This window comes from Plutella xylostella, chromosome 8 (genome assembly GCF_932276165.1).
Source record: "Plutella xylostella chromosome 8, ilPluXylo3.1, whole genome shotgun sequence".
NCBI lineage: Eukaryota > Metazoa > Arthropoda > Insecta > Lepidoptera > Plutellidae > Plutella > Plutella xylostella.
The window spans coordinates 8917583-8941149 of NC_063988.1; the positions used below are offsets into that span (position 1 = coordinate 8917583).

The following is a 23567-nucleotide window of genomic DNA, read 5'->3' on the forward strand; positions in this document are numbered from 1 at the left end:
CTGTTATATACCTACCTATTCTATTCTATTCTGGTAGGGGGTGAAGTTCCTGTACGTGGCTCTCTCGAGTGGAACCTTTTTACATATCCCCTTGATTTCAGCTCAGTCAGCCCAGCTCCCGAGTAAACTGGAGTAGCAAGCCTGGGTGTTGCAATAGCTGAGATAGGCGCTCTGTTGGTCCAAGAATATGTTCAACCGTCTCATCTACTTCCTTACATGTCCTACATAAGGGACTAGTTGAGTAACCTATGGTATATAAGTATTTATTCACGAAACAGTGTCCTGTTATTAATCCTACCATTAATGATATACGAGTATTACTACGGGACAGGTTGAGTAATTATCGTGTAAATTTATAGTTGTGTGATGGAATGAACGCTTTAGTTTGTCTACAGTCTACCCGGTTTTGCCACCTACCGTTTATACCTACCTATTTAAACTATATACTTACATAAATTATAAATGTGGTCACCAAATTACAAAAATGGTATTTAGGTCATGAACCAGTTATAACAAATATCTTAGCTAAAAAATATTGTACGAGTAACAGTAACTTTTTAACATATGTAGCTCCTCATCTACCGATACTAAAAGGATCATCCCACTCCGGCTGTTATCTGCAAAGCTTCGCACAGTGTACTGGGAAACATCGAGTGGAGTTATCAATTTCCGGATTAAATAATGACCAATAGTGGCGCCTTATGAAGATATGACAACCAATAAGGGTGGAGATAAGAGCAGATTAAGGGCTAATATCTGCCAGAGATGTTTTGACAGCCGCATAACGACTCCATTGATCAACTTTTCCAATTATCAGAAAATCTCGCGAGGCTAAGCTTGGATTTTGAACGATCTCCAAAAAACACACTTTGTCAATTCAGCTTTGATATTATAGGCTTATTTTAGTTATAAAAAAAATAATGTATTTTACTTAGTTATTATGTTTACATAAGGTTAAATCTTAGGTTACTGAATATCATATAAACTAATATTTAAAAAAATATAAATTTTTAGAGAATGTTACTCTTTCACGGGAAAACGGGTGAGTAGTAAGCAGACACCCTGGGTAAACATATAGGCTATCTATCCCGGAATTCCCTCGAGACTTTTTAAGGCGAGGTGACGCATTTTATAATAACCAACTAATAAACTTTTCATGAAGCTGAATCGTGTCGACTCGGATGTTAAAAATACACGTGTCATTTAACTAAGTAAAAATTATACAAACAAATATGGCTTAAGGCTTTTCTCAAGGGTACACCTGATATTTGTACCCTTTTCCTGTTTTATTTGAGCTCGGTACACCAAACAACAGCGGCCCGGGCCGGCCCGCGCCCCCGGGGTCTAGGGTTCAACGATTGACAACGCAAAAGGTTTTACATTCGTCATGGATCAGGGATCACTGTGTTATTTAGAAGAATTCCTAGAAGTACCTTTAGGATGGTAGGAACTTAGTTGCCTTCAGGAAGTTTCTGTATTTTGAAAAGGTAAGTATAAGATGTTTTATGGTGATTTTAGGTAAGCCAATATTCCAATAGACTTCGTTAACTTTACGCCTTAAGGGGAAGCTGGAATTGCATTATTGCATATGTATATTGTTTTAATTGATAAACCACATGCACATGTTGTTGCAGAAAATAACAGTTAAAAGAGTATGTATAACCCCTCCTCTTTGAAAAACTTTTGTAGATACTAACGTAACTTTACCTCTAAAATCATGAATCTAGCCTAAGTATATCGTAATCTCAAATATTACTGTACAAACAGTAATCCTTGCTGTTACATGTTGTTAATTATCTGTTGACTAGTAGCTAGGTACTGCCAGCCCTAACCTCAAATGAGGAGTCTCAACTTCAATTACATTTTCATCGCCGCCGGCTGAAATTTCACCTTCTAACCGACAAACTGTAAAGACTTCAGCAATTTTCAGTCAAGCGAGACGCCGGCTAAAGCCAGTTAACCCAAGGTTAAATAAACTTAGGTCGAGTGTTACGAAGCTGGAGGAATACAATTAGTATTACTGTTAAACAAACTATTAGGTATTATTATTTAGCTATCTTACAGTTATTAAGTTCATAATTATACTTACGCATTTAACTCAAATTCTCATTTACTATATAGTTACCTCAATATATTTTATAATTTTGAGTAACTGTTTTGGAAACTGGGAGTCAGTATCGTGGACCCTACATAATAACGAACTCCTTAAAAGTTAATTAGCGTACTGAGGAGTTTATTAGCATAATATGAACTAGTTGAACGTCTGCGAAATCCTAAGTAGACGTTACATAAAAAACGTAGATCCTGCGCCTGCCTGACTTCAGCTAGCAGCTAGGCATTTGATGCTATAGTAAATCATGGTAGGCAGCGTGCCTAGGATGACTTTAATACAAAAACACATATCAGCTGTTGTGGTACTCGTAAGACACATAATTATGTATGAAGGTACATTCAGACATCAAACGTGTTATTTATTGGTCTCATCCCTAGATGTGAATCATGCCAGCATTCCTACAAGTTCCGTATGAGATTTATTATAGCTACATTACATGAACTATAAGTAGGTGGTTTCTTCAACTAGCAATTTAAAACTAAAATACCCTGTAAAGAAACTGCAGGATAAATATAGCGGGAACTCGGCAGAAATCGCTCGGGAACAAAATTTCATTCTCCATCTAGATGAGTATTGGAAATCTTAACTCGAAACTCGTTTTTCTAGATCTTAGATTTACCTTATACTCCGTTATTATGACCGTCTCTTCAATCTATAATAATTATTATTAAATTATTTATTACATATCATTAAATTTGTACATAGGCGAACTTTTAACCTTCGGCGTTGTGGAGAAAGTAGTTTATCACTCTACATGAATTTTGTAGCTCAATGTTGTGTCAAATACTTATTTTAGAATTTTGGGTTCTTATTAAACTAATTTATCGTAATTTAGGTATAACTCTCAATCACAAAGGACGCCTATGTCCATCACTGGACTAGATACAATAGGTAGGCCTGTAAAGTCAATTCAATTCAATGAGCCGTTTTCCTTGACAGCTGTCAGTTGAGCTTTTGGGTAAGCCGATAGATGGCGTGAAAACGCAGTGTACCAACTGTCAAAAATTACATAGAGAGCAAAGAGTACTAAACTCAGAATAAGAACTCACTAGTTGTGATTAAATGTCGGGTGGTAGCGCGAGCCATCCTTCCGAGGCTCAGACTGCATGTGGCTTGGGATAGTGCTAAGTATCAAGAGAGGAGGAGCAGATAGCTCAACTACAACTCAATCAATACAGGAGAAACAAAAGGAAACTGAGAAAACTTGAAAAGAACGGCTGTACGCACAATCGCACTGAACGCTGAAGCAACAGTGACATCGACATCATAGAGAAAATAATACTACAATTCTACCTACCTACGTCACTTTCACATTTCGTTAGCCTCACAGAATAACATATTGTGATCTGAGTGTGTTCTGAGGGTTTGAAAGTTGGTACAACCCCAGACAACGCCATCTATTTCTCCAAAAAGGAACTTTTTTTTTTTTTTAACAAACGCCTCATTTTGGATGAATGGCTCTTTGCCGTGTGTGACTAACACGGCTAACTGGGCCAGAGTCACGTGACCAATGCTCGCGGTATTGAAAAGCAGTCGTTACGGTTATTTTAGACTATATGTACAGTTAAAACCTGAAACAACCAGACAAACACAATATATGTACAAAAAGACATCACAAGTAAAGGTTAGATTTGTTAGTATATATGTACAAACACATTTACAGTTTAATATTGTTAGTCTTAAGGAATTTGTACAGTATATTAACAAGGGGAGTATGTACAAGGGTTAGAAGATAGTTAGTATTTACAGGTTTGGGGATAGTGGGAGGGAGGATATCATATAAAGAAGATTGAAGATTGGGACATTCGAAGAAGAGATGATCAACAGTTCCTTCACTGGCACCGCAGTCGCAGACAGAGCTATCACGGACCCGAATCCTAGCCAAATGCACCGGGGTGCACGCGTGGCCCAGACGCAGTCTACAAATAGTTGAAGTGGTGGTTTTATCTAATTGTTTGGCTCTAAAAAACCATGGCTTTTTGGGAATATGAGGTTGTATACGGGAGTAGAACTTACCTTTGATGTTCCTGGAAGTGTCCCAAGACACATTCCAGGATCTGTCCAGCCTCGATCCTGCGAGCGAGGCAAGGTCGTGGGCAAAATTTTGGTAATGAGTATCCAGGCCCAAGCCAACGGCATCCTTAGCAAAGGAATCTGCACACTCATTACCAATGATACCACTGTGCCCAGGTATCCAAGCGATAGCTACTTCAATACCCTGAGTCATGCACCGGAATAGGGTTTCTCTAATTTTTAAAATGATAGGATATTTGGATTTGGATTTAAAGGGAAAGGAAATAATTGCTAGTAAGGAACTGGCCGAATCAGAAAGGATAATAGATTTGTTAAGTTTGTGTGACTCAGCGTACAGAAGCGCCTCGAGAATAGCTGTTGCCTCGCCCGTGAAGACCGAGGATTCAGGGGGACGCTTAAAACTGAGTGCAACTTTGTACTTGGGCAGCCATACGGCCAAACCCACGTTGCTGTTTTCAGAGAGTTTGGAAGCGTCAGTGAAAATGGGGAGCCAGCCTGGCCACTCTGAATTGAGTTTCGCACTTAGGGCTTTTTCAGCGGCAGGAGAGTCTTTACGGATACCTAAATCCATGACTACATTGGGCTGAAAAACTAAGGCGTCGTAAGGAACATCAAACAGAGGGTTAATATTAAATTTTGATGTAGGGTGTGGGAGGTTAGCAGAAAAGATATAAGTTTTTAGTAGATAGGAAAGTCCATGGGTTTCTTGAGTATTACATAGGCGATTAAGGGTATCAAGTTTGGCCAATAAAGGGTGGGAGGTCGATTGCCAAATTCGGAAGAAAAATCGATCACATAAGTATTGCCTCCGAAGTGAGAGAGGAGGGTCAACGCACTCAACCTGGAGGGCATTAGTGGGGGAGGATTTCATCGCTCCCGAAACTATGCGAAGGCACTTATACTGCACTTTGTCTATTTTTTCCAGAGCTGCTTTATTGCACGGATCTATTATGAAGGCAGCGTAGTCGAAATGGCTCCGGACTATAGCATTATAGAGCAGTTTCTGTGAGTACGGGTGAGAACCCCACCAAACACCCGACAGTGATCTGAGGACGTTGACACCCCTCTCACACTTCCGAGCCACATAGCTCATGTGATGGGTACCTGATAACCTGGAGTCCAATATCACGCCTAAGAATTTGACTTCACTTGATACAGCAATTGTATCTTCTCCAATAACGATGTCCACGTCTGGGATGGTACGCTTTTTGGTAAATACGACTGCTGTACATTTTTGGGTGGATAAGGATAAGCCATGTCGAGTCAGCCAGTCCGAGAGGTATCTTAAGGCCAGATTCAGCTGGACATTGGTCTCTGCTAATGAAGAGGAAGCATAGTAGAGTGCTAGGTCGTCAGCATATTGTAGAATATCGCAAAAGCAGTCAACGGACCGTTCAAGATCATACGTGTAGAGGCTGTACAGGAGAGGGCTCAAGACTGAACCCTGGGGGAGGCCTTTCCAAACAAATTTGGGATGGTCTACGGAACATGTAGGTGATTTAATAAAAATGGATCTCTCCATCAATAGACTGCAAACCAGACGGGTAAGCTTCACTGGAATACTCAGCTGGCGCATTTTCTGCCTGAGCACAGGAAGAAGTACATTGTCGTAAGCAGATGCTACATCAAGAAAGACACCCACCAGGTATTCTTTCCTCTTAAAGGCTATTTGGATGTCAGTAGTAAGAATCGCGAGGCTGTCCAAAGTGCTCATGCCTTTTCTGAACCCAAACTGGGTTTTGGCTAAGATGCCTTTGTTCTCGACTAGCCATTCAAGCCTGCACTTTATTAAATGTTCTAAAACTTTAGCCAAGGAGGAGGATAGGGCGATCGGTCGTCGGGAGTTTGGATCACGAGGGTCTTTGCCAGATTTCAATATAGGTACGACTATCTGCTTACTCCATGAGCTAGGAGTAACTCCATACTCAAGGAAGTAATTTATCAGCTCCAAGTAGACCCGCTTGATCCTTAGGCTTGATTTTGAAAGAAAGGAATACGGGATGCCATCAATACCTGGAGATGAATCGGATAGACCTGATAGAGCAGATTGAAGTTCATCCATGGAGAATGGTGAATCCAGTCTGTCTGAAGATTGTATAATAGACGGGGGTGGAGGAAAAGAATCATAGTGTGGGACATATGGAGGGGCCAGCTTATCACTGAACCCTTCGAGCCATATAGAGGGATCGTTACATGTAATATCCTCAACGTTCAGAGATCCGCGGAAACGTCGGATATATCTCCACACTAAGGAAGGGGGGGATCTGGGGGAGAGACGTTCACAAAACCTGAACCAGCCCTGCTTCTTCTTTTTTTTAAGAAGCCTTTTAGTGCGAGCCGCTATGCGTTTATAATTAATAAAATTGTCCATGTTCATGTTTGAGAGATAAACACCCTCTGCATTATTGCGTTCGTCAATGGCCGTGGTACAGTCGGAGTCCCACCAAGGCGGTGAGACTCTTTGGCATTTGCGGGTTTTTTTGTTTTTTGCAGAAGGATGTTAATGCTCTCTCAAACATGTCATAGTTCGCAAGGAAATTATCTCTAGAACAGGGCTGGATCAGGCTAAGTTTATCTTCTATTGATAAGATAAAGTTGGACCAGTCTTTCTCACCAACCATATACCTTGGAAAGGCATATCTGTCAGTGAGAATGCTGGTCTTGTTGGGTATGGTGATTGCAATGGGAAAATGATCACTTCCAAAAGTATTTGGAAGGACCCTCCAGAATATAGATGATGAGAGAAGAGGAGAGCAGAAGGATAGATCCACTGCACTTTTAGGGTTTTGATGAGGATGGACTCGACGGGTTGGAGACCCGTCATTTAAAATGCAAACATCTAAGGTATCAAGCACGTCTAAGAGGGCGACAGCAAATGAGTCAGTACGATAAGAGCCCCAAGAGGAGTGGTGGGCGTTAAAGTCCCCCATGATCAGGAGAGGCCGTGGAAGAGAAGAAATTATATTGTAAAAAGAAGGAAGAAGAGAAGGGTGAGGATCAGGGAAGTAGACGGACACGAATGTAACGCCTATAGCCCTAAGAGCTACGACGTTAAACTCCTGCCCGTGGGGGGGGGATAGGGATAGAAGAAAAGGTAAGGGAACGCTTTACTAGCAAAGCGCACCCAGCATACCCGTCATCCCTGTCATCCCGCAGACATGAGTAACCAGAAACCCGAAAACGGGACCCCGGCACAAGCCATGTCTCCGAGATGGCAAGGACAGCGGGCTTGATGTCATCAATTAATGTGAGCAGTTCGCTTTTCTTGCTGCTAATGCTCTGCGTATTCCACTGAAGAACCCGGATCGGGTTCGCAGCCATTGGGGGTGGGTTCAGAGCCATTGTGAATTAGGGACGAGATAACTTGTAATTTTTGGGCAACGTTGGGCGGTAAGGTGTCACTGAATTTAGCCAGCAGACTAACAACCAGAGACAAAAGGTGGTCTAGCAAATTGTCGTTGGGAGTGATTACACTCAGGGCACTTCCATTAGGAAGTGAAGAAGGTGGAGAAGAGATGATGGCCTGATGGGCAAGTTTGTCGTATCCAGGACGAAGGGGGGACCTAGGCCTGCGTTGTGTGACTACAGTTTTTTTGTAGGAACGGTTGGGAGGCTGGCCATTTGGTTTGGTTGAAGCAACTTCAGCAAAAGACTTTTTGCTTGAGGGTAAGCGAGCATCTGCCTCAGCAAAGGAGATGCTGTCCTGCGACATTAATACTTTAATTGATTTTTGCCTTGACTGTTCAGGGCAATTCTTGTCTGTTGAGGGATGATTACCAGAACAGTAAAGGCAAGTTGGTTGGGGAGTATTGCACGATTCACCCAAGTGTGGTTGAGCACACTTGAAGCACCTTGGTTTTGAACGGCATTGAGCCTGGGTGTGTCCAAATCTACAGCAGGCGTAGCATTGAACTGTGGGGTATGTATACCTCACAACTTCTACTACAGCCCGGAAAGAGTATATTTTCTCGGGGAGATATTGTCCCCTGAATGTAATCACTACATTTTGAGTTGGGACATGAGTTGTAACGCCATCATTGACCACCTTTCTGCTAAATCTGCGGGCCTTCAGCACCATACCGCAGCCCTGTGGGAGGTCAAGGGAGTTGACAAAATCGTCCAGTGAGAGATCCACCGGGACTCTTTTGGCAACACCCATACGGGTGATGTTATATGTGGGGATAACAGCCTTGAACTTATTTTGCGAAAGAGCGGGATGATGAACGAATTCGTTGGCTGCCTTTGCGGATCTGAATTCTACTGATACTCTGTTTCTTCCCGTCATTTTAACACCATCTCGGGTAATATCCATTATTTTATTTTGATATAAAAATTGGCCGAACTTGATAGCCCTAAGTGGGGCACCAGAGGCAGGATTTCCAGAAGGGACTTCCTGGCTGACGTTAACAATGAACGGGCCTGCGTCTAAATCATCGTACACCTTGACGGCGTCGAGGCTTGGGTGGGTGTAGATAGTCTGGATGCTAGCGGATGCCAGATCGGGACTAACAATAACGCGCTTACCTTGCGGTTGCGACTGTTGATCATCCCTGGGACGCTTTCGCGTCTCCTGGGATGGTTCGGTGAACAATATGGGGGATAGCGGGGGTTGTTCGGGCGTCTGCATACTCTGCATTTCGCCATCAGGGGGATCTGGCGGCAGCCGGATCGGGGGATCCGAATGATGCTCCATTTTTATTAAAATGGAACAAACACTTTTAATGGATGGACGAACACAACACTAAACACTTACCAACACCACAATTACTACAAATAACAAGAATTAACTGCTAAATTGACCCAAAAAAGGGGTCCAAAGACGCGAAAATTGAGGAACACGTGAGCACCAACCAACGCGAACCCCGGAAAAAAAACGCCTGTAAAGTCTGTTTTCTAATGTCAGATACTAAATTGACAGATTCTGAACTTGTCATCAACAGCCGATTGTCCCGCGGTTAAGTTATTTATCATTCTATGAGGCGTTTGTTAAAAAAAAAAAAAAAAAGTTCCTTTTTGGAGAAATAGATGGCGTTGTCTGGGGTTGTACCAACTTTCAAACCCTCAGAACACACTCAGATCACAATATGTTATTCTGTGAGGCTAACGAAATGTGAAAGTGACGTAGGTAGGTAGAACATTGACAAAAGAATAAAGAGGACTTGGCATAAAAATCGGTACTTAAAAATATATCGTCGTCTCTTTTTAACTTATTGGTGTTATCGTACGTAAAAAAGGACAACAGTAGTTTTGTCTTTGCCTAAAATTACAACATTGCGATCGGTCGCCATGTTGATTGACCAAGATTGACATCCAAACACAAGGTACTTCAGCTGTCAAACAATTTGTTTGCTTACATTTTTCAAGAAAAAAGCCGCCATTTTAATTGACACCAAAGTTTAGGTAAGCACATTTTTTTCGTTGATATGACATGTCCTCTCTTTATTCTTTTGTCAATGAGGTAGAATTGTAGTATTATTTTCTCTATGATGTCGATGTCACTGTTGCTTCAGCGTTCAGTGCGATTGTGCGTACAGCCGTTCTTTTCAAGTTTTCTCATCAGTTCTCGCACGCAGCACCCGTTCAAACGGCGCGCATAGAGAAAAGAACACTACGTGACGGCGCGGGTAGAACTATTCACAGAATACTTAGCACTATCCCAAGCCCATGGAAGTAATAATACAACAGGAATGCGAGCCGACAGAGATAGTCAGCACGGAGCCCTCCATCTCTTTCTATTTTTGGTGACCATAATTTTAGGTAATTCATGAGACATCACTTCTAATGTATCATGTCGCGAATAGGTGTCGATGGTCTAAAACTCACCTATTATTCGAATAATTCGATTGCAATGTAGGTACGAATGTATTTTGGTGATATGACAATTGAGTAAACAAATGGGGTGAAGGTAAAATTTGTATAGATGTGTTGTTGCAGCGCAAACTGCAATGTAATACTGATATGTTTTTTTTCCATATCAATTAGATATTCCCAAGGTTTGAACTAGCAACAACAATCTGTCTTTTTACCAAATTCTACTAAGATGGACTTTATAGTACGACTGTAACGATAATAAACACTTGCGATGAATCGGGATTTATCATCGGGTTTAAAATGATGAAAAATTGTGGGAATTACTTGGAACCACCTTTGCTATGTTTCTTAATCGGAAGGAAAGCTGAAATTTGGGAAAATATAATTTTAAGTAAATAAAATTAAGTTGGGTGTAGTGTTGACAAGAAAGTGTCAAAACAGGTTAACATTAAACGCAACTATGTACCTAAAACATGTTTACTCTGTAGGTGTTCCGTTTACATAGTCTAGTCTAGTTGATGAAAATCATAAGATTTAAAAAAAAAAATCTCAACCTAAGTGCTTCCGCCAGTTTTAAGCTTGATAAATTATCTTATACTCATATCTATCACCAAAAAAATCAACAGCTCATAACTCTCTACCAGCCTTATAAGATAACAGCCACAATAATACCTAATGATACTTAGGTATAAAATAAAACAAAAAATTGAATGAAACAGGTCCTAATTAATGGAAAGTGATTCAAAAGTACGAATGAATGGTCACCCTAACCATAACGTCTCTCACAACAGTATAAACGTCATCCGTCATCTTGACAACTTCGGTCTTGTCGTAAAGTATTTAGAAAAACTACCAATATTTTTTATGAAATTATTATTCATGCAAATACCAAATATTTCATTAAAATTACATGTTTATAATGATTTATTACAAATTTGTTTTCGAAAATGATATGATATACAGTAGTCTATGAGTTAATTTTTGCATAGGTCTCTTCGTACAAAATCTACTAAAGTTTACACAACTAAATCCTGGCAATTGTTAGAAAGAGAGGAAGGGCTCTGTGGTAACCCTCTCTATCGGCTCGCGGCCTCTTTCACTTCAAATATAAATCTTAAGGTCAATACGTTAGGTCTATTTTTGTTTGCATCATTTTGGTGAGTGCGCATTCCTGTTGTATTATTACTTCCATTCCCAAGCCACATGCAGTCTGAGCCTCGGAAGGATGGCTCGCGCTACCACCCGACATTTAATCACAACTAGTGAGTTCTTATTCTGAGTTTAGTACTCTTTGCTCTCTATGTAATTTTTGACAGTTGGTACACTGCGTTTTCACGCCATCTATCGGCTTACCCAAAAGCTCAACTGACAGCTGTCAAGGAAAACGGCTCATTGGCGGGACAATTGATGAGCCGTTCAGAATCTGTAAATTTAGTATCTGACATAAAAAACAGACTTTAGTTATGGCATGCGGAAAGAATACCAAATTCCTATCTACGAGGTTGGTATACACTATCTGACATTCTCAGTAATAGCGTAGCATTTCCGCTATCATGCATTGAGTTTATAGAATTCTGGAAGGGACTCAGCTGCATCTCCACGGCTTGTTACACTTTCACAAAAGACACGACTATTGTAGGACTTTCACATACATAGATCTGAATTCTGTTAAAATTGTCTGACTAAAATTGCCATCTACTTAAATCCGTTTAAAAATAGTTGGTTTTTCGTGAAAAACTCATACATTTAATGACCATACATACATACATACATATGCTCACGACTGTAATCCCCGAAGGGGTAGTCAGAGGTGACTCGCAAGCGAGTCACCCGCTTTTCGCTGTGCATTGTACTCACGTGATAGGTCGCGAGCCGTATCGCCGTTTTTGAATGAGTACAATGCAAGTTGTCGGGTAAGTGGGCAACCCGACTGTCAGATGTTTTTCAAGCCGCCCGAAGGCCTCTAACTAGGCTTAACGACTGCTGCCGAAGCTGCAACCGGGACCCACGGTTTAACGTGCCGTCCGAAGCACGGAAGCCAGAAAAGAACCACTTGAAATCGGTTACCCATCCAATGGCTGACCGTGTCAGTTGTTGCTTAACCTCAGTGATCAGTTACGATCACTGAAGCCCGCTCGACTACGGACGCTTCTGTAATGTCCATAATTCATGTTTCAGTTAACGGTTACAGGATTTACTAAAATAGCGAGTGAAAAATTTGCTATGAATGACGTGTACCTGCATATCAGGATATCAGATTATGTGATACAGATAACTGATATCACACAATACGTCATCACATCATACAGTAGCATTTTATACACTTTATATTTGAGGTCGCACTAATACTGCCCCACTTGGTTTCAAGTGCATATAATATTGCTGAAGTACCGACGTTTTATTGATAAAATGATAAACATGATATTGGGTAAATATTTAATTTATTTCGCGTATTTTTAATGCACAATATCTTGCGTTATTGATTTTTTTTAATGTTCTAAGAACTGAGATACCGATAAAACCGGCTTATCGATAAATATCCATGTAATAATTCAATTCAATTCAAATTCATTTATTTCGAGCATGGCTCATAATCACACAACATAAAAATAAAAACAAATTTAAACAAACACAGTAAATTATATACAGAGACAAACACAGCATAAATTTTAGGTAAGTAAAAAATATATAATAATAATAATAAAAATTAGTGGATTAACTCTCCACCGCTGGTGCGCCACTCGCGACTACTTATAGGTGCTAGCCTTACTGGCGTGCAGACGGACCCAGCGCCCCAGCAGTGGCGAGTCCCACCGGTCGGCCAATGTGCGCAGGATGGAGTTGCCACTGCCACGGATGCGACCTAGCAACGAGGCACAGCGTTTCCTAATAATGGCATGGAAGCCATCGACCATTGCATCCGCGAACATACCTGAAGCACTGCAGTGCCGTGGCAGCCGCATCACCACCCTGAACGCATTGTTGTACTGTACGCGCAGAGCGCTGTATACTCCCTGCGTGTAGTTGACCCACAGGCTGCATGTGTAGAACGACTGGCAGTAAGCTCTAAATAACGTTCGTTTCGCTTCTGCACTACAACGAGCGAACCTGCGAGCCAACATGTTACAGCGAACAGCCAGCGCCCTGCGCTCCCTCTCGATATCATGGTGATCCTTCATGTCCTCAGAGACCCAGTGGCCCAGGTACTTAAATTTTGTGACTTTTTAAGTGCAGTGCCATAAAGCTCAACAGGCACATTTGTGTATGTTTTCGTGCCTGACTTGAACACCATAAGCTCACTTTTCTTCACATTGTACCTAAGCCCATGGGCCTCCGCGTAGGTCTCACACATACCTACTAACCTTCGCAGAGCACCGAGCGACGGGCTCAGCAGTACCATGTCATCAGCATACGATATATTGTTAATGCAAAGACCGTCTATGTGACACCCGACCTTAGTACTGCTGAGCTCCTCGATCAGCTGGTTCATGTAAAGGTTGAACAATTTTGGGGAGGTTAACCCCCCCTGTCTCACCCCACAACCCATCCTATACTCGCCAGAGAGCGACCCTGCCCATCTAACACTATTCTTTTGGTGACCATACCAGTACTTAAATACTGAGGCAACTTCAGGTGGTAGGTCTGCAACACAATCCAGTTTATCCCACAACACATCGTAGCTAACCAGATCAAATGCCTTAGATAGGTCTAGGTAGCATGCGAAAACGGGTGTACTTCTAGCGGTGTAGTACTGAACAGTTTGCTTGAGGCTGAAAATAGCACTCTCCGTTGATAGTCCAGGTCTGAACCCGAACTGACCATCATGGAGTTTGAGATGCTTGCCCAGGTGTTTGTCAAGCAAACTGTCCAGTACCTTCGCAATAATAGTGGCAAGTGAAATTGGTCTATAGTTTGATATGTCAGAAACATCACCAGTCTTGTTTTTTATGATCGGTATTACCAATGTATACATCAACTTATCAGGTAGGTAAGAGTGAGCCATACACAAATTAAGGAACATTGCAAGTACTCTGGGAAGATGGATGCCAGCGTACTGCAGATGCTCGATGCTCAGGTCATCGTGACCGGGGGATTTTCCTCTTACCATATTTTTAATCACCAGTCCAACCTCCTCAGCAGTAAATATGACATTCAGATCACCAGTATGAGCCTCAGCAGCGAGCAACGGCACCGACGCCTGTCCGAGAGGAGATTCCACTCTAAAGTGAGTTCGAAATGCCTCAGCTATGTTAGTGGGTTCATGCACACCAGCGACGCTCACAGGGAGACTCGGTTTAGGATTTATTTTGCTTGTAGATTTCCAGAATTTAGAAAAGTTTTTATCCATATGATGTTTAGCAATAATGTCCATTCTTATTTGTTGTTCATTAGCCTGGCACCATTTTAGTTTAGCTTTGAAATATTTTCTTTTTTCCATAATAACAATATGTGGCGACATCTCACTGATCTCACACACGGCCATCTGACTCCAAACTAGGCAGAGTCTGTCATATGGGTGTCGGACAGCTGATATATCTACACGAATACATACATGTATTAAATAGATAAACAACAACCAGGCACAGGGCAAACACAGCTCATCACACAGATGTTTGTCCTGGGCGGGATTCGATCCCGCGGCCCCAAGCTTCGGAAGCAGCTTCACTACCGCCATAGCTACGGTGCCGTCGATGCGGATTTTTCTTTTGTACAGACCTAAGTAAGTCATGTGAAATCATGGTGGGCTATTGCTACGAATATAGATTACAATACAAAAATACTGGCGCTTCCAGTGAAGTACCTACACCAACACAAGTATAAGTAGCATCTTGTACAAAAACTTCTGTTACAAAATACCCCAAACAATAGACTGAATTAGAGAAGTAAGTTGCCGCAGAAAGTGAAACTATAATTACCGAAGTGAGACCATCCGAGCTTAAACAAGGAACAAACTTCGCGGCAAAGATCATTTCTATTTAGTTTGGTTACTGCTTAACTGAAACTTTCCAAACTTACCGCCATGTGTGCGTAGCTTTAATATTATTGTACATATATTATTAATAATAAAAGAATCATCATTAGCTTTGTAAAATCTGTTCTTGTGTAGAAATAATGCATATTCTATCTATATACATCATCCCCAGCCAAAAAAGAGGGAGAGGACTTATTGACATAACAAACCTCCACAACCGAAAAATAATAATCACTTCCTAAGTTTTTCCACGATCACTGACAGAGTTCTCAAATCCACAGTTCCATATCAACAATAGATAAAACGAACACTACTTAGCCAATAGAGACAAAACATCCTGAAAACTTGGACTTGATTTGGCAGAAAGAATAGCAAGAAGCTAAACAATTGGCATTAAAAGTCACTGCACGGAAGACAGTGGGATGTATCGTCACCCCGCAAAATAGTATAGTCGATGCGTTTTTCATACATTTTGGTATGGCTGTGGCCGTGACTGGCATATCCTTGCTGTAAGTACATACACAACTATAACCATGATTTGAAGGTTCCCAGTATGTATTTATTAAATAAACGTACATATTATGCATATGAACACACGGTACATCGTAGTGCACCTAATAAGCCTTATTATATTTATGTCTAAAGTTTGTACTGTAGTTGTATGCACTAACTTTAGACATATAGGAAATGATAATAAATGGACTAACTGCTTGAACTTCAAATATCCCGTTTATATTCAGTGGTTGGTAAATGGTAAGTACATAATGTGGATATGGGGTATCGAAGACTTGTACATAGAAATCAGTTTTGAAATTATCTCTATAAGTATTTCAATTAATTTCTAATTATAATTTTGTACTAGAGGTACTTTTAGATTTCTTCATAAGTATTTTTTTAATTTCCCTTGAATACACCATAAACATATTTTCGCCTTAAATTTTAAGATTTTCAGCCGTGAAATTTCATGTTTAAAATTTAATGTGGGCACTTTTGAGGCAAAATGCTGATAAACAAAAACTCGATCCAAAACTAATTAGTGAAAAAAAAAAGCCACCCGACCACACTCTATCAGTATCTTTTTATAAGTCTGGCGCATCCTGTATACAGTTTGAGATTAATTATTGCTATCTGTTGATTGATTAAGTCTTTAAAATCTTATTAACTTTACTTATGTATAAAACTTTACAACGCATAAGAAATACTTTTAAGTACTTGGAGATAAACTTTGTGTTCAGTTGGTTTCCGGTAACTCATATTAACTTAATTATAACTCTCGATTGGCGTTAAAAATAAGGTTGAAAATCAAAGTGCCAATTAATTTCGGCCCCAATAAAATATCTTGTTATTACGAGATGTATGAGTAAGTTTATTAATTACTCACCAAAAGCAGATTTATTTTCCTTTTTTATCTGAACCGGTAATTAAGTATGGTTCAACAAATTGGGAATTGGATACGGAAATGTCAACCATTTTACTATCGGCATCGGAATAATATACAGGACTAGCTGTTCCCGCGAGCTTCGCTTCGCCTTAAAAAGTTTTCCCGTGGGAATTTCGGGATAAAAAGTAGCCTATGTTATTTCTCAGGGTTTAGACCATATGTATACCAAATTTCATTCAAATCCGTTCAGTAGTTTTGGCGTGAAAGAGTAACAGACAGACAGACACAGTTACTTTCGCATTTATAATATTAGTTAGGATTAAGGTGTGTCCAAACACGGCGTGCAAGGTGCGCGGCAGCTACGCGCGGCATTCGCGGGACACAAATTTGCCGCGCGCCTAGTTTAAACCTTCTGCGCGGCAGTGATGCGCGGCATGTCCGAGACACGCCGCGCTCTTTATTTCGTATTCAAACTACAATGAAAGCGGCCGCGTGTGTTGTTGCTGTGCTTATTATTCGTAAATTACGTAGAAGAAGGAATAAAAGAAAGTGTATTAAAAAAAGGCAGTGTTGGATGCGACCACTCTTTCAACAAGGGACAAAGAATCTGGAAGGGATCTTTTACGAAATCAACTACCGAACGCCACAGTTTTTAAGATTATCTTTGGAAGAATTCGAACACATACATACATTGGTAGAACCATTTATTAAAAAAATGGATACTCACTGGCGAACGGCAATAACGTCGAAGGAGAGACTTGCAATAACGTTACGTTATTTGGCTACAGGAGACTCCTATTCCAGCCTACAATACACGTTTCACGTATCAAAGCAAACAATATCAACAATAATTCCAGAAGTGTGCGATGCCATAGTGAGAGCTCTTAAGGACATGGTACAGGTAAATTATTATGAACTTTATTACTTATATTATTTTTATTATTTGGTGAAATATTTTAAACTACAGATTTTTAATTTATATTTTTTATTTATTTATTTTCATAATTAAGTAGTAATTAAATACAACACAATCATCATACGTCAATCACAGTTGTTCTCAACTAATTCACAATATTAATCTACATCCGTGTCTAAATCGCGAATCAATTGTGTAAGACCCATGTTACTAGAAGATGATGAGTCATGATCGGTAAACTGTGAAGTGAAATATCCTCGTCTGTTTTCAGCGTTATATTCTTGTGTTGATGATTGATTGAGGAGCTCCATATCAGCTTCGTATAGTATAGTATTTATTGAATGTTTGACTCTCGTAAACATAGTGGCATCATATTTTCTTAGTTCGGCTGCTATGTGCATGCCAAAAGCAACGTAAGGATCACTACTGTCATTTTGTTTTCGCATTACTTCTAATGCTTCTTCTATCATTTGATTTTCAGCATCATACTCTGACTCTTGATATGTCCTCTTGTTAGCGGGCATTTCTTTTCTTGGCTTCTTGGTATTTGTATCTTGGTCTCGAGTGCCTTGTTCCGAAGTTCCTGGTTCCGAAGTTCCTGGTTCTGAAGTGCCTTGTTCTGAAATGCCTTGTACCGGAATAGCTTGTTCTGTATTACCCGGCTCTGAGGGTGAGCCACAATCCTGAAACAAAATAAATAAAACGTTATTAATTTTTTTTTCAGCTACCAGTGTCAGAGCAAGATTGGAAAGCAGTATCTAAAGACTTCGAGGAAAAATGGAATTTTCCGCACACTATTGGGGCGTTAGATGGAAAACACATAAATATTCAAGCTCCTTTTCGTAGCGGCACTGAATATTTTAATTATAAAAAGTTCTTTAGTATCGTGCTATTAGCATTAGTAGACGCAAACTACAATTTTATGTATGTTAACATAGGAAGCCAAGGTCGAATTTCAGATGGAGGAGTTTATAAACATTCCGAATTGTATCGAAAGGTAGAAAATAATCAACTTAATGTACCAGCGCCAGAAATTTTACAAATACCCTACATAACTAAAATACCATATGTAATATTAGGAGATCAAGCTTTTGCATTAAGCACACATTTGATGACACCATTTGCAGGAATTCATCCAAAAGGGTCAAAAGAAAGGATTTTCAACTATAGACTATCAAGAGCACGCCGAGTAGTAGAAAATGCTTTTGGAATCATGTCGGCAAAATTTAGAGTATTGAGAAGTACAATGATTTTAAGCCCAAAATCAGCCAAAACCATAGTTCTAGCTACTGTTCACTTGCATAACTTTCTTCGCAGAGACTCTTTATTAAAAAAAACAAATGATTCGACGATTGAAACAGCTTCCTTTACTCCAAATCAATTTATTACTACTCCTTCTGATATTCGTATTTTTTTGTCAAGATATTTTATGACAAACGGATCAATTGATTGGCAAGAAAGATATTAAATAATTGCATAACCTTAGGTTAAAAATGGCCAAAATTAATAAACGGCCCCTTAGCATTATTTGATCTCATAGATTTTGCAGTATGCGGGCTGTATGTATAATATGGCCGTTACATCTAAAGTAATATTAAATAGAGGAAAGTTTTTTTTGTTTGTTACGATTTAACTCAAAATTTACTGGACCGATTTTGATTTTTTTTTTACTATTACAAAGCTACATCTTCACTGAGTAACATTAGGTTATAATTTATAAAAAACAACCAGACCATGCGGGCGAAGCCGCTGGCGGAAAGCTATAGTCTAATAAAAATATAAAAGAAATAGGTACTTACCACTGCATCAATAGGGTTATTCCTGTCATGTAAAAAACTAAATGCTTCATAAGCAAACCATTTAGATTTATAGGCCTTGTTCCTACCTGCAACAGAAAAAAGAACATTATAACAACTAAAACATAAGCTGATTTTGTGTCTTATTAAAGAATTGAATTACGCATTTCATACATGTTGGATAATCGCGAGGGTAACTTGAAAATTAGATTTTTTGTTTGTTGAGATATCTTAACGATTATGGTGTCAAATAAAAGGTCTAGGTGTAAAACCATTTTATCAGTTTGAATCTTGTAACTCGGTCCACGCGTTTAGAGATAATTAAGAATTAGTATAGTGAAAATGTAAACAGCCAGAGATTTATTAATAAGTACCTACTGTTATAAAATGTAATAAGATTAAACTTACCACAACCGGTGACATTACTTGTTTTTTCTCTGTTTCTCTCCCTTCTATAAGAACTCAAAAGACTTTTCATTTTCAATTTTAAAGCTGCTTTTGGTTGTACGAATGTTTTTGCTATTTCATCCCATAGATCTTCTCTCACATTATTATTGTGATATTCTTTACGTCTAGTATCCCATAATGGACTATGGGAGCCATACATTTCAATAAGACGAATTGCTGTTTCATTATCCATTTTATTTGATAAAATACGTCCGTCCACACACAACCACTGGCGAACCAACACTAACACCGTTCGCGGCGATCGTGGCGCGCGGCAGGTAGCTCGCGGCTGCCGCGCGCGGCAATCGTCCAATCATAGCACGGCAAGCCGCGCGCGGCAGCCGCGCTCGAATGCCGCTTTATGTTTGGACACACCTTTAGGATGTTGCAAATGTCGTATACTTACTAAGCCGCAAGGGGGTGATTCTAGGGGCCATTGTGACCAAGTTTTGTCATACTACTTTTAGAATATCTTGAAAAAAACAAAGTCCTATAGTGAAACTTGGGTGTGTTAGAAATTAATTTCTATGTATTAATAAGTACGTAACAAAGTTTTGTGCAACTCACTTATAACTTTAAGTAAGTATTGATAGCCCCAAATTTAGTTGATTGTCACATGATATTGTGTACATTGCACAAATGCAGCTGCACAATGCTGTCAGAGTGAATGATGGCGGATGACCAGCACAATCCTGATGCCTGATGCAAATCGTTAACGTGGTAACGTCAGCAAAAACATTTAAAACTTCTTATTAAAAGTAACATTATAGGTCTCAAAAGAACAGAATTGATTCAGCCGCTTGGATACTACACGCACCCAGATAGATAGACACGTTAAACTTGTAACACCCCTCTTTTACGTCGTAGGTTAAAAATACGAAAATCATGAGTTGTTTTCGCTATATAAAGTCCACACGAGATCTAAACTTCACCAAGACCTCACCTTTAAGCTGGGAATATCTTTTTGAATCCGTCTGTATATCCAATAAAAAGTTTAAACTAGTTTTAAAGGTTGTTTAACGTTATTTGAAATCTGTTTTACGCTTTGAGGGATACACATGAGACCGCGTTGTTCTATGGGTTAACGTATGTCTCGTTTTTGTGGTAACAGGGCGGCTTGCGTAACGTATGATAATTGTGTTTAAGGGTAAAATAAACACATTTAAGTTGTTAAATGCAATTAACGTCTTGCATAGCAAAAATTTTGTTCATAAATACGTTTATCGAAGTGTCAAAGTTAAATACCCAAAATTGGCTGTTTAGCGCCGCTAAATACGTTTAGTGGCATTGTATCTGTCAAAAACGGCGGCATTGAAGCATGTCGTACCTATACCTAGTACCATTACAATTCCTAATTTTGGACCATTTCCCACCACGCTGGTCCACTGAGGGTTGGTGTGTTCACATATCAAGATGTACTTAATCTAGATATGTAGGTTTCCTCGCGATGTTTTCCTTCATTCATGGTATTGCTTGATATTGGTGAGCCACTTTTTCCACTCGTACTTACTTTGAGTTTTATCACAAACTGAAATGAAATTCCAACATCTGTAGGTATGCTAACGCAACGCTTTCATAGGAGAACAGAACTAGAGGGGATATGGAGAGGACAGAGGAGTTGCAGAAGAGGGAGAAATCAATTCAATTCTTATGTTGTACAGATCTTGGCATTGTTATTGTTTGTGTAGTGTCAAGTGTCACTTAGTGACAGTGTCAGTAAAATTTTGACGGCATTTGTTTCTGTTCACGCATTATTCTAGCCGTAAACATTTAAAAACTTAAAAGTTTAGATGAAAAAATTTTCATCATATGACATTCTATGCATATGCATAGAATGAAACGTAACACATGCTAAATACGTTTAGCTAAATTACAACTTCAAATGAGCCGTGCAAGACAATACAAATTGTGTTTAGTATAAATACGTTTATTGAGATAAATGCGTTTAGCTAACTAAAATTAAAATATCTTTAAATAGGAAGTCACGCAAGCCACCCTCAGAGTGTTTAATTTAATTTTTAATTTTCTTTATTTGGAGTGTTGTAATAATACGTCTGATTTTTCAGCAAAAGCGGGTATAATTTTCAGGCGTAATTATAACATAGCTGTGTGAGTAATTACATACTCATATTTTTATTATTTCGTATCTCACTTACTTTAGTAAATATATACCTATCTATATATTTCTACTAGGTGACAGTTTAAATGGTAAAAAATGTCTTTTTCATCTTAATAAAGTCGTTTATTCCGCGGGCCGCATACAAACGCCGCTCAAATACTTGCTAATGTTGAGAAAATAACAGTGACCGCCAGATAATTTCTGTAAAGAACTCTGCCACTGGCGATGAGAGGGTCCGTAGGGGAAAATAACAATTAATGTTTCTTATATACGTTTGTATTCATATTTTAACCCCCCCGACAGACAAAGAGGGATGTTAGAAGTTTTTCATCTGTGTATCTGTTTGAGTTAGCGTAGCTCCCAAATTGCTAAACAGATTTTTATTTTGTTTACGGGTCGTAGGTAGGTCGTAGGTGTTCCCAGCTATGTCAAGAAAATCGGTTTTGCAGTTGAAAAGTTATGCGACTTTAAGTGATAATGTCGGGGCTTATTTTAATTGAAAATAGATAATTGTTTTGCTTACAGTGTTGGTGAGGTCTTCACAATAGGTAACCTACAGCAAATTCAATTAGCTTATTTCTCTTTTGTTTAACATCAACATTCAGTTATACTGTATTGTATACTGACTGCCTGCAAACAATATTGCCGAAATCACCAACAAACAGATGTTCAGGTGTAGGATACCTGTCCCTTATTAGTTACATTGTGTTATATTATGAACATTATGATAAATTACCTTTGCCAAACTAGTCTACTACCTATACATAGACTTTATACCATAAATATATTCCATTTTTATAAAAAAAAATTCTATGTTTGCCTTTTGGCATAGGTATTGTCGATGTATCAGGATGTAATATACCAATGTTATTGTATTTTCTTTTATATTTACCAGAAGACGGAGTGAGGAAACAATGTCTAATCGCACGTGCGTTACGTAGGTGAACACTTTATATCGTGGCATATTATTATGTTTTATATTTCGCGGCCGCTCTTTGAATTTCTGCTGCTGTTCTCTGGTCCTATACTGAAACGTCATAGTCTAAAAACTTAAAATAGGGGATATCTCGCCAGGGCTTACGGGTCTCTGAAAACAGACTAAAATGCGACAGCTTAATTTTGTACGTGACAGATTAGTGGTGGCGAGAAGGGCCTCATCTTAGGAAGGCCCTGGTTCATCAGCGGTAATTAATGTGTATTGTACAAGTCAACAACACGATCCAAGTCATGTCTCCGTGACAAAATAATCCACTTGCTATTGAACTTGTCAAAACAACAAACTTTGATTTCACTTGTTTTAAATATTAAATTAAATTATCGAATTGGATAATTGAATTTCAATGTTTGTCGGTTTTGAGAGTTCCAATGACGTGACGTTGCGTAAATACTTAATTAAGTACTATCTTATGAAGTATTTCACCTCTTTGCCGTGGAATCAGTCACAATTGAAGATCTGGAACTTTACTATGCGTATGCTTACAAAGAGTTTTTTAAGATAATTATGGGCAGTAGGTTTATTTGTATAATGTAAAACAACTATTTCTGCACATAATGTACTTAATTATATAAATAACATCATCATCACCTAACAAACCTACACATCCACACCCACACCTCACATCCAACACCGTTTCAATTGGAAAGTTCATTCAGTGTGCAAAAACAGAATTTTCTCCTTGCAGTCTGTCATAACTGTTTGATAAATGGAAAAGAAGAAAAAACGCAATGGCCGGTGCTTGCGACGTGCACGTGAGCGCTCAGTGTATGCCTGAACAACGCGGCTGTTCAGGCAAAAAGGGAATGAAAATCTTCGGATAAAGGCAAGCGACAACGTTTCGGCATCGTACGCAATGGACGCAAAGCATTCAGTTTTCTTTGTAAAGAAATTAACACAAGTGCATCCACTTCATCTATACATTTATGAAAATCCGTTTGGTCCAATACGTAAGATACCGAAGTTGGACGCTTACCTTCAATG

General features: G+C 39.3%; 1 protein-coding gene and 1 long non-coding RNA gene across 2 annotated transcripts; one reads left to right on the top strand and one right to left on the bottom strand.

Moving 5' to 3' along the window:
* Window positions 1-3557: 3557 nt before the first annotated feature.
* On the bottom strand, window positions 3558-4370 carry LOC125488843. Its single transcript, XR_007266531.1, has 2 exons — window positions 4130-4370; window positions 3558-3684 (listed from the first exon to the last, which is right to left on the bottom strand). It is a non-coding gene; the product is annotated as an uncharacterized LOC125488843 (long non-coding RNA).
* Window positions 4371-16635: 12265 nt separating this feature from the next.
* Window positions 16636-18733, top strand: LOC125488909. Its single transcript, XM_048622808.1, has 2 exons — window positions 16636-17212; window positions 17952-18733. The coding sequence occupies exons 1-2, from the start codon at window positions 16790-16792 to the stop codon at window positions 18693-18695; spliced, it is 1167 nt and encodes a 388-aa protein (XP_048478765.1). The 5' UTR covers window positions 16636-16789; the 3' UTR covers window positions 18696-18733.
* Window positions 18734-23567: the final 4834 nt, after the last annotated feature.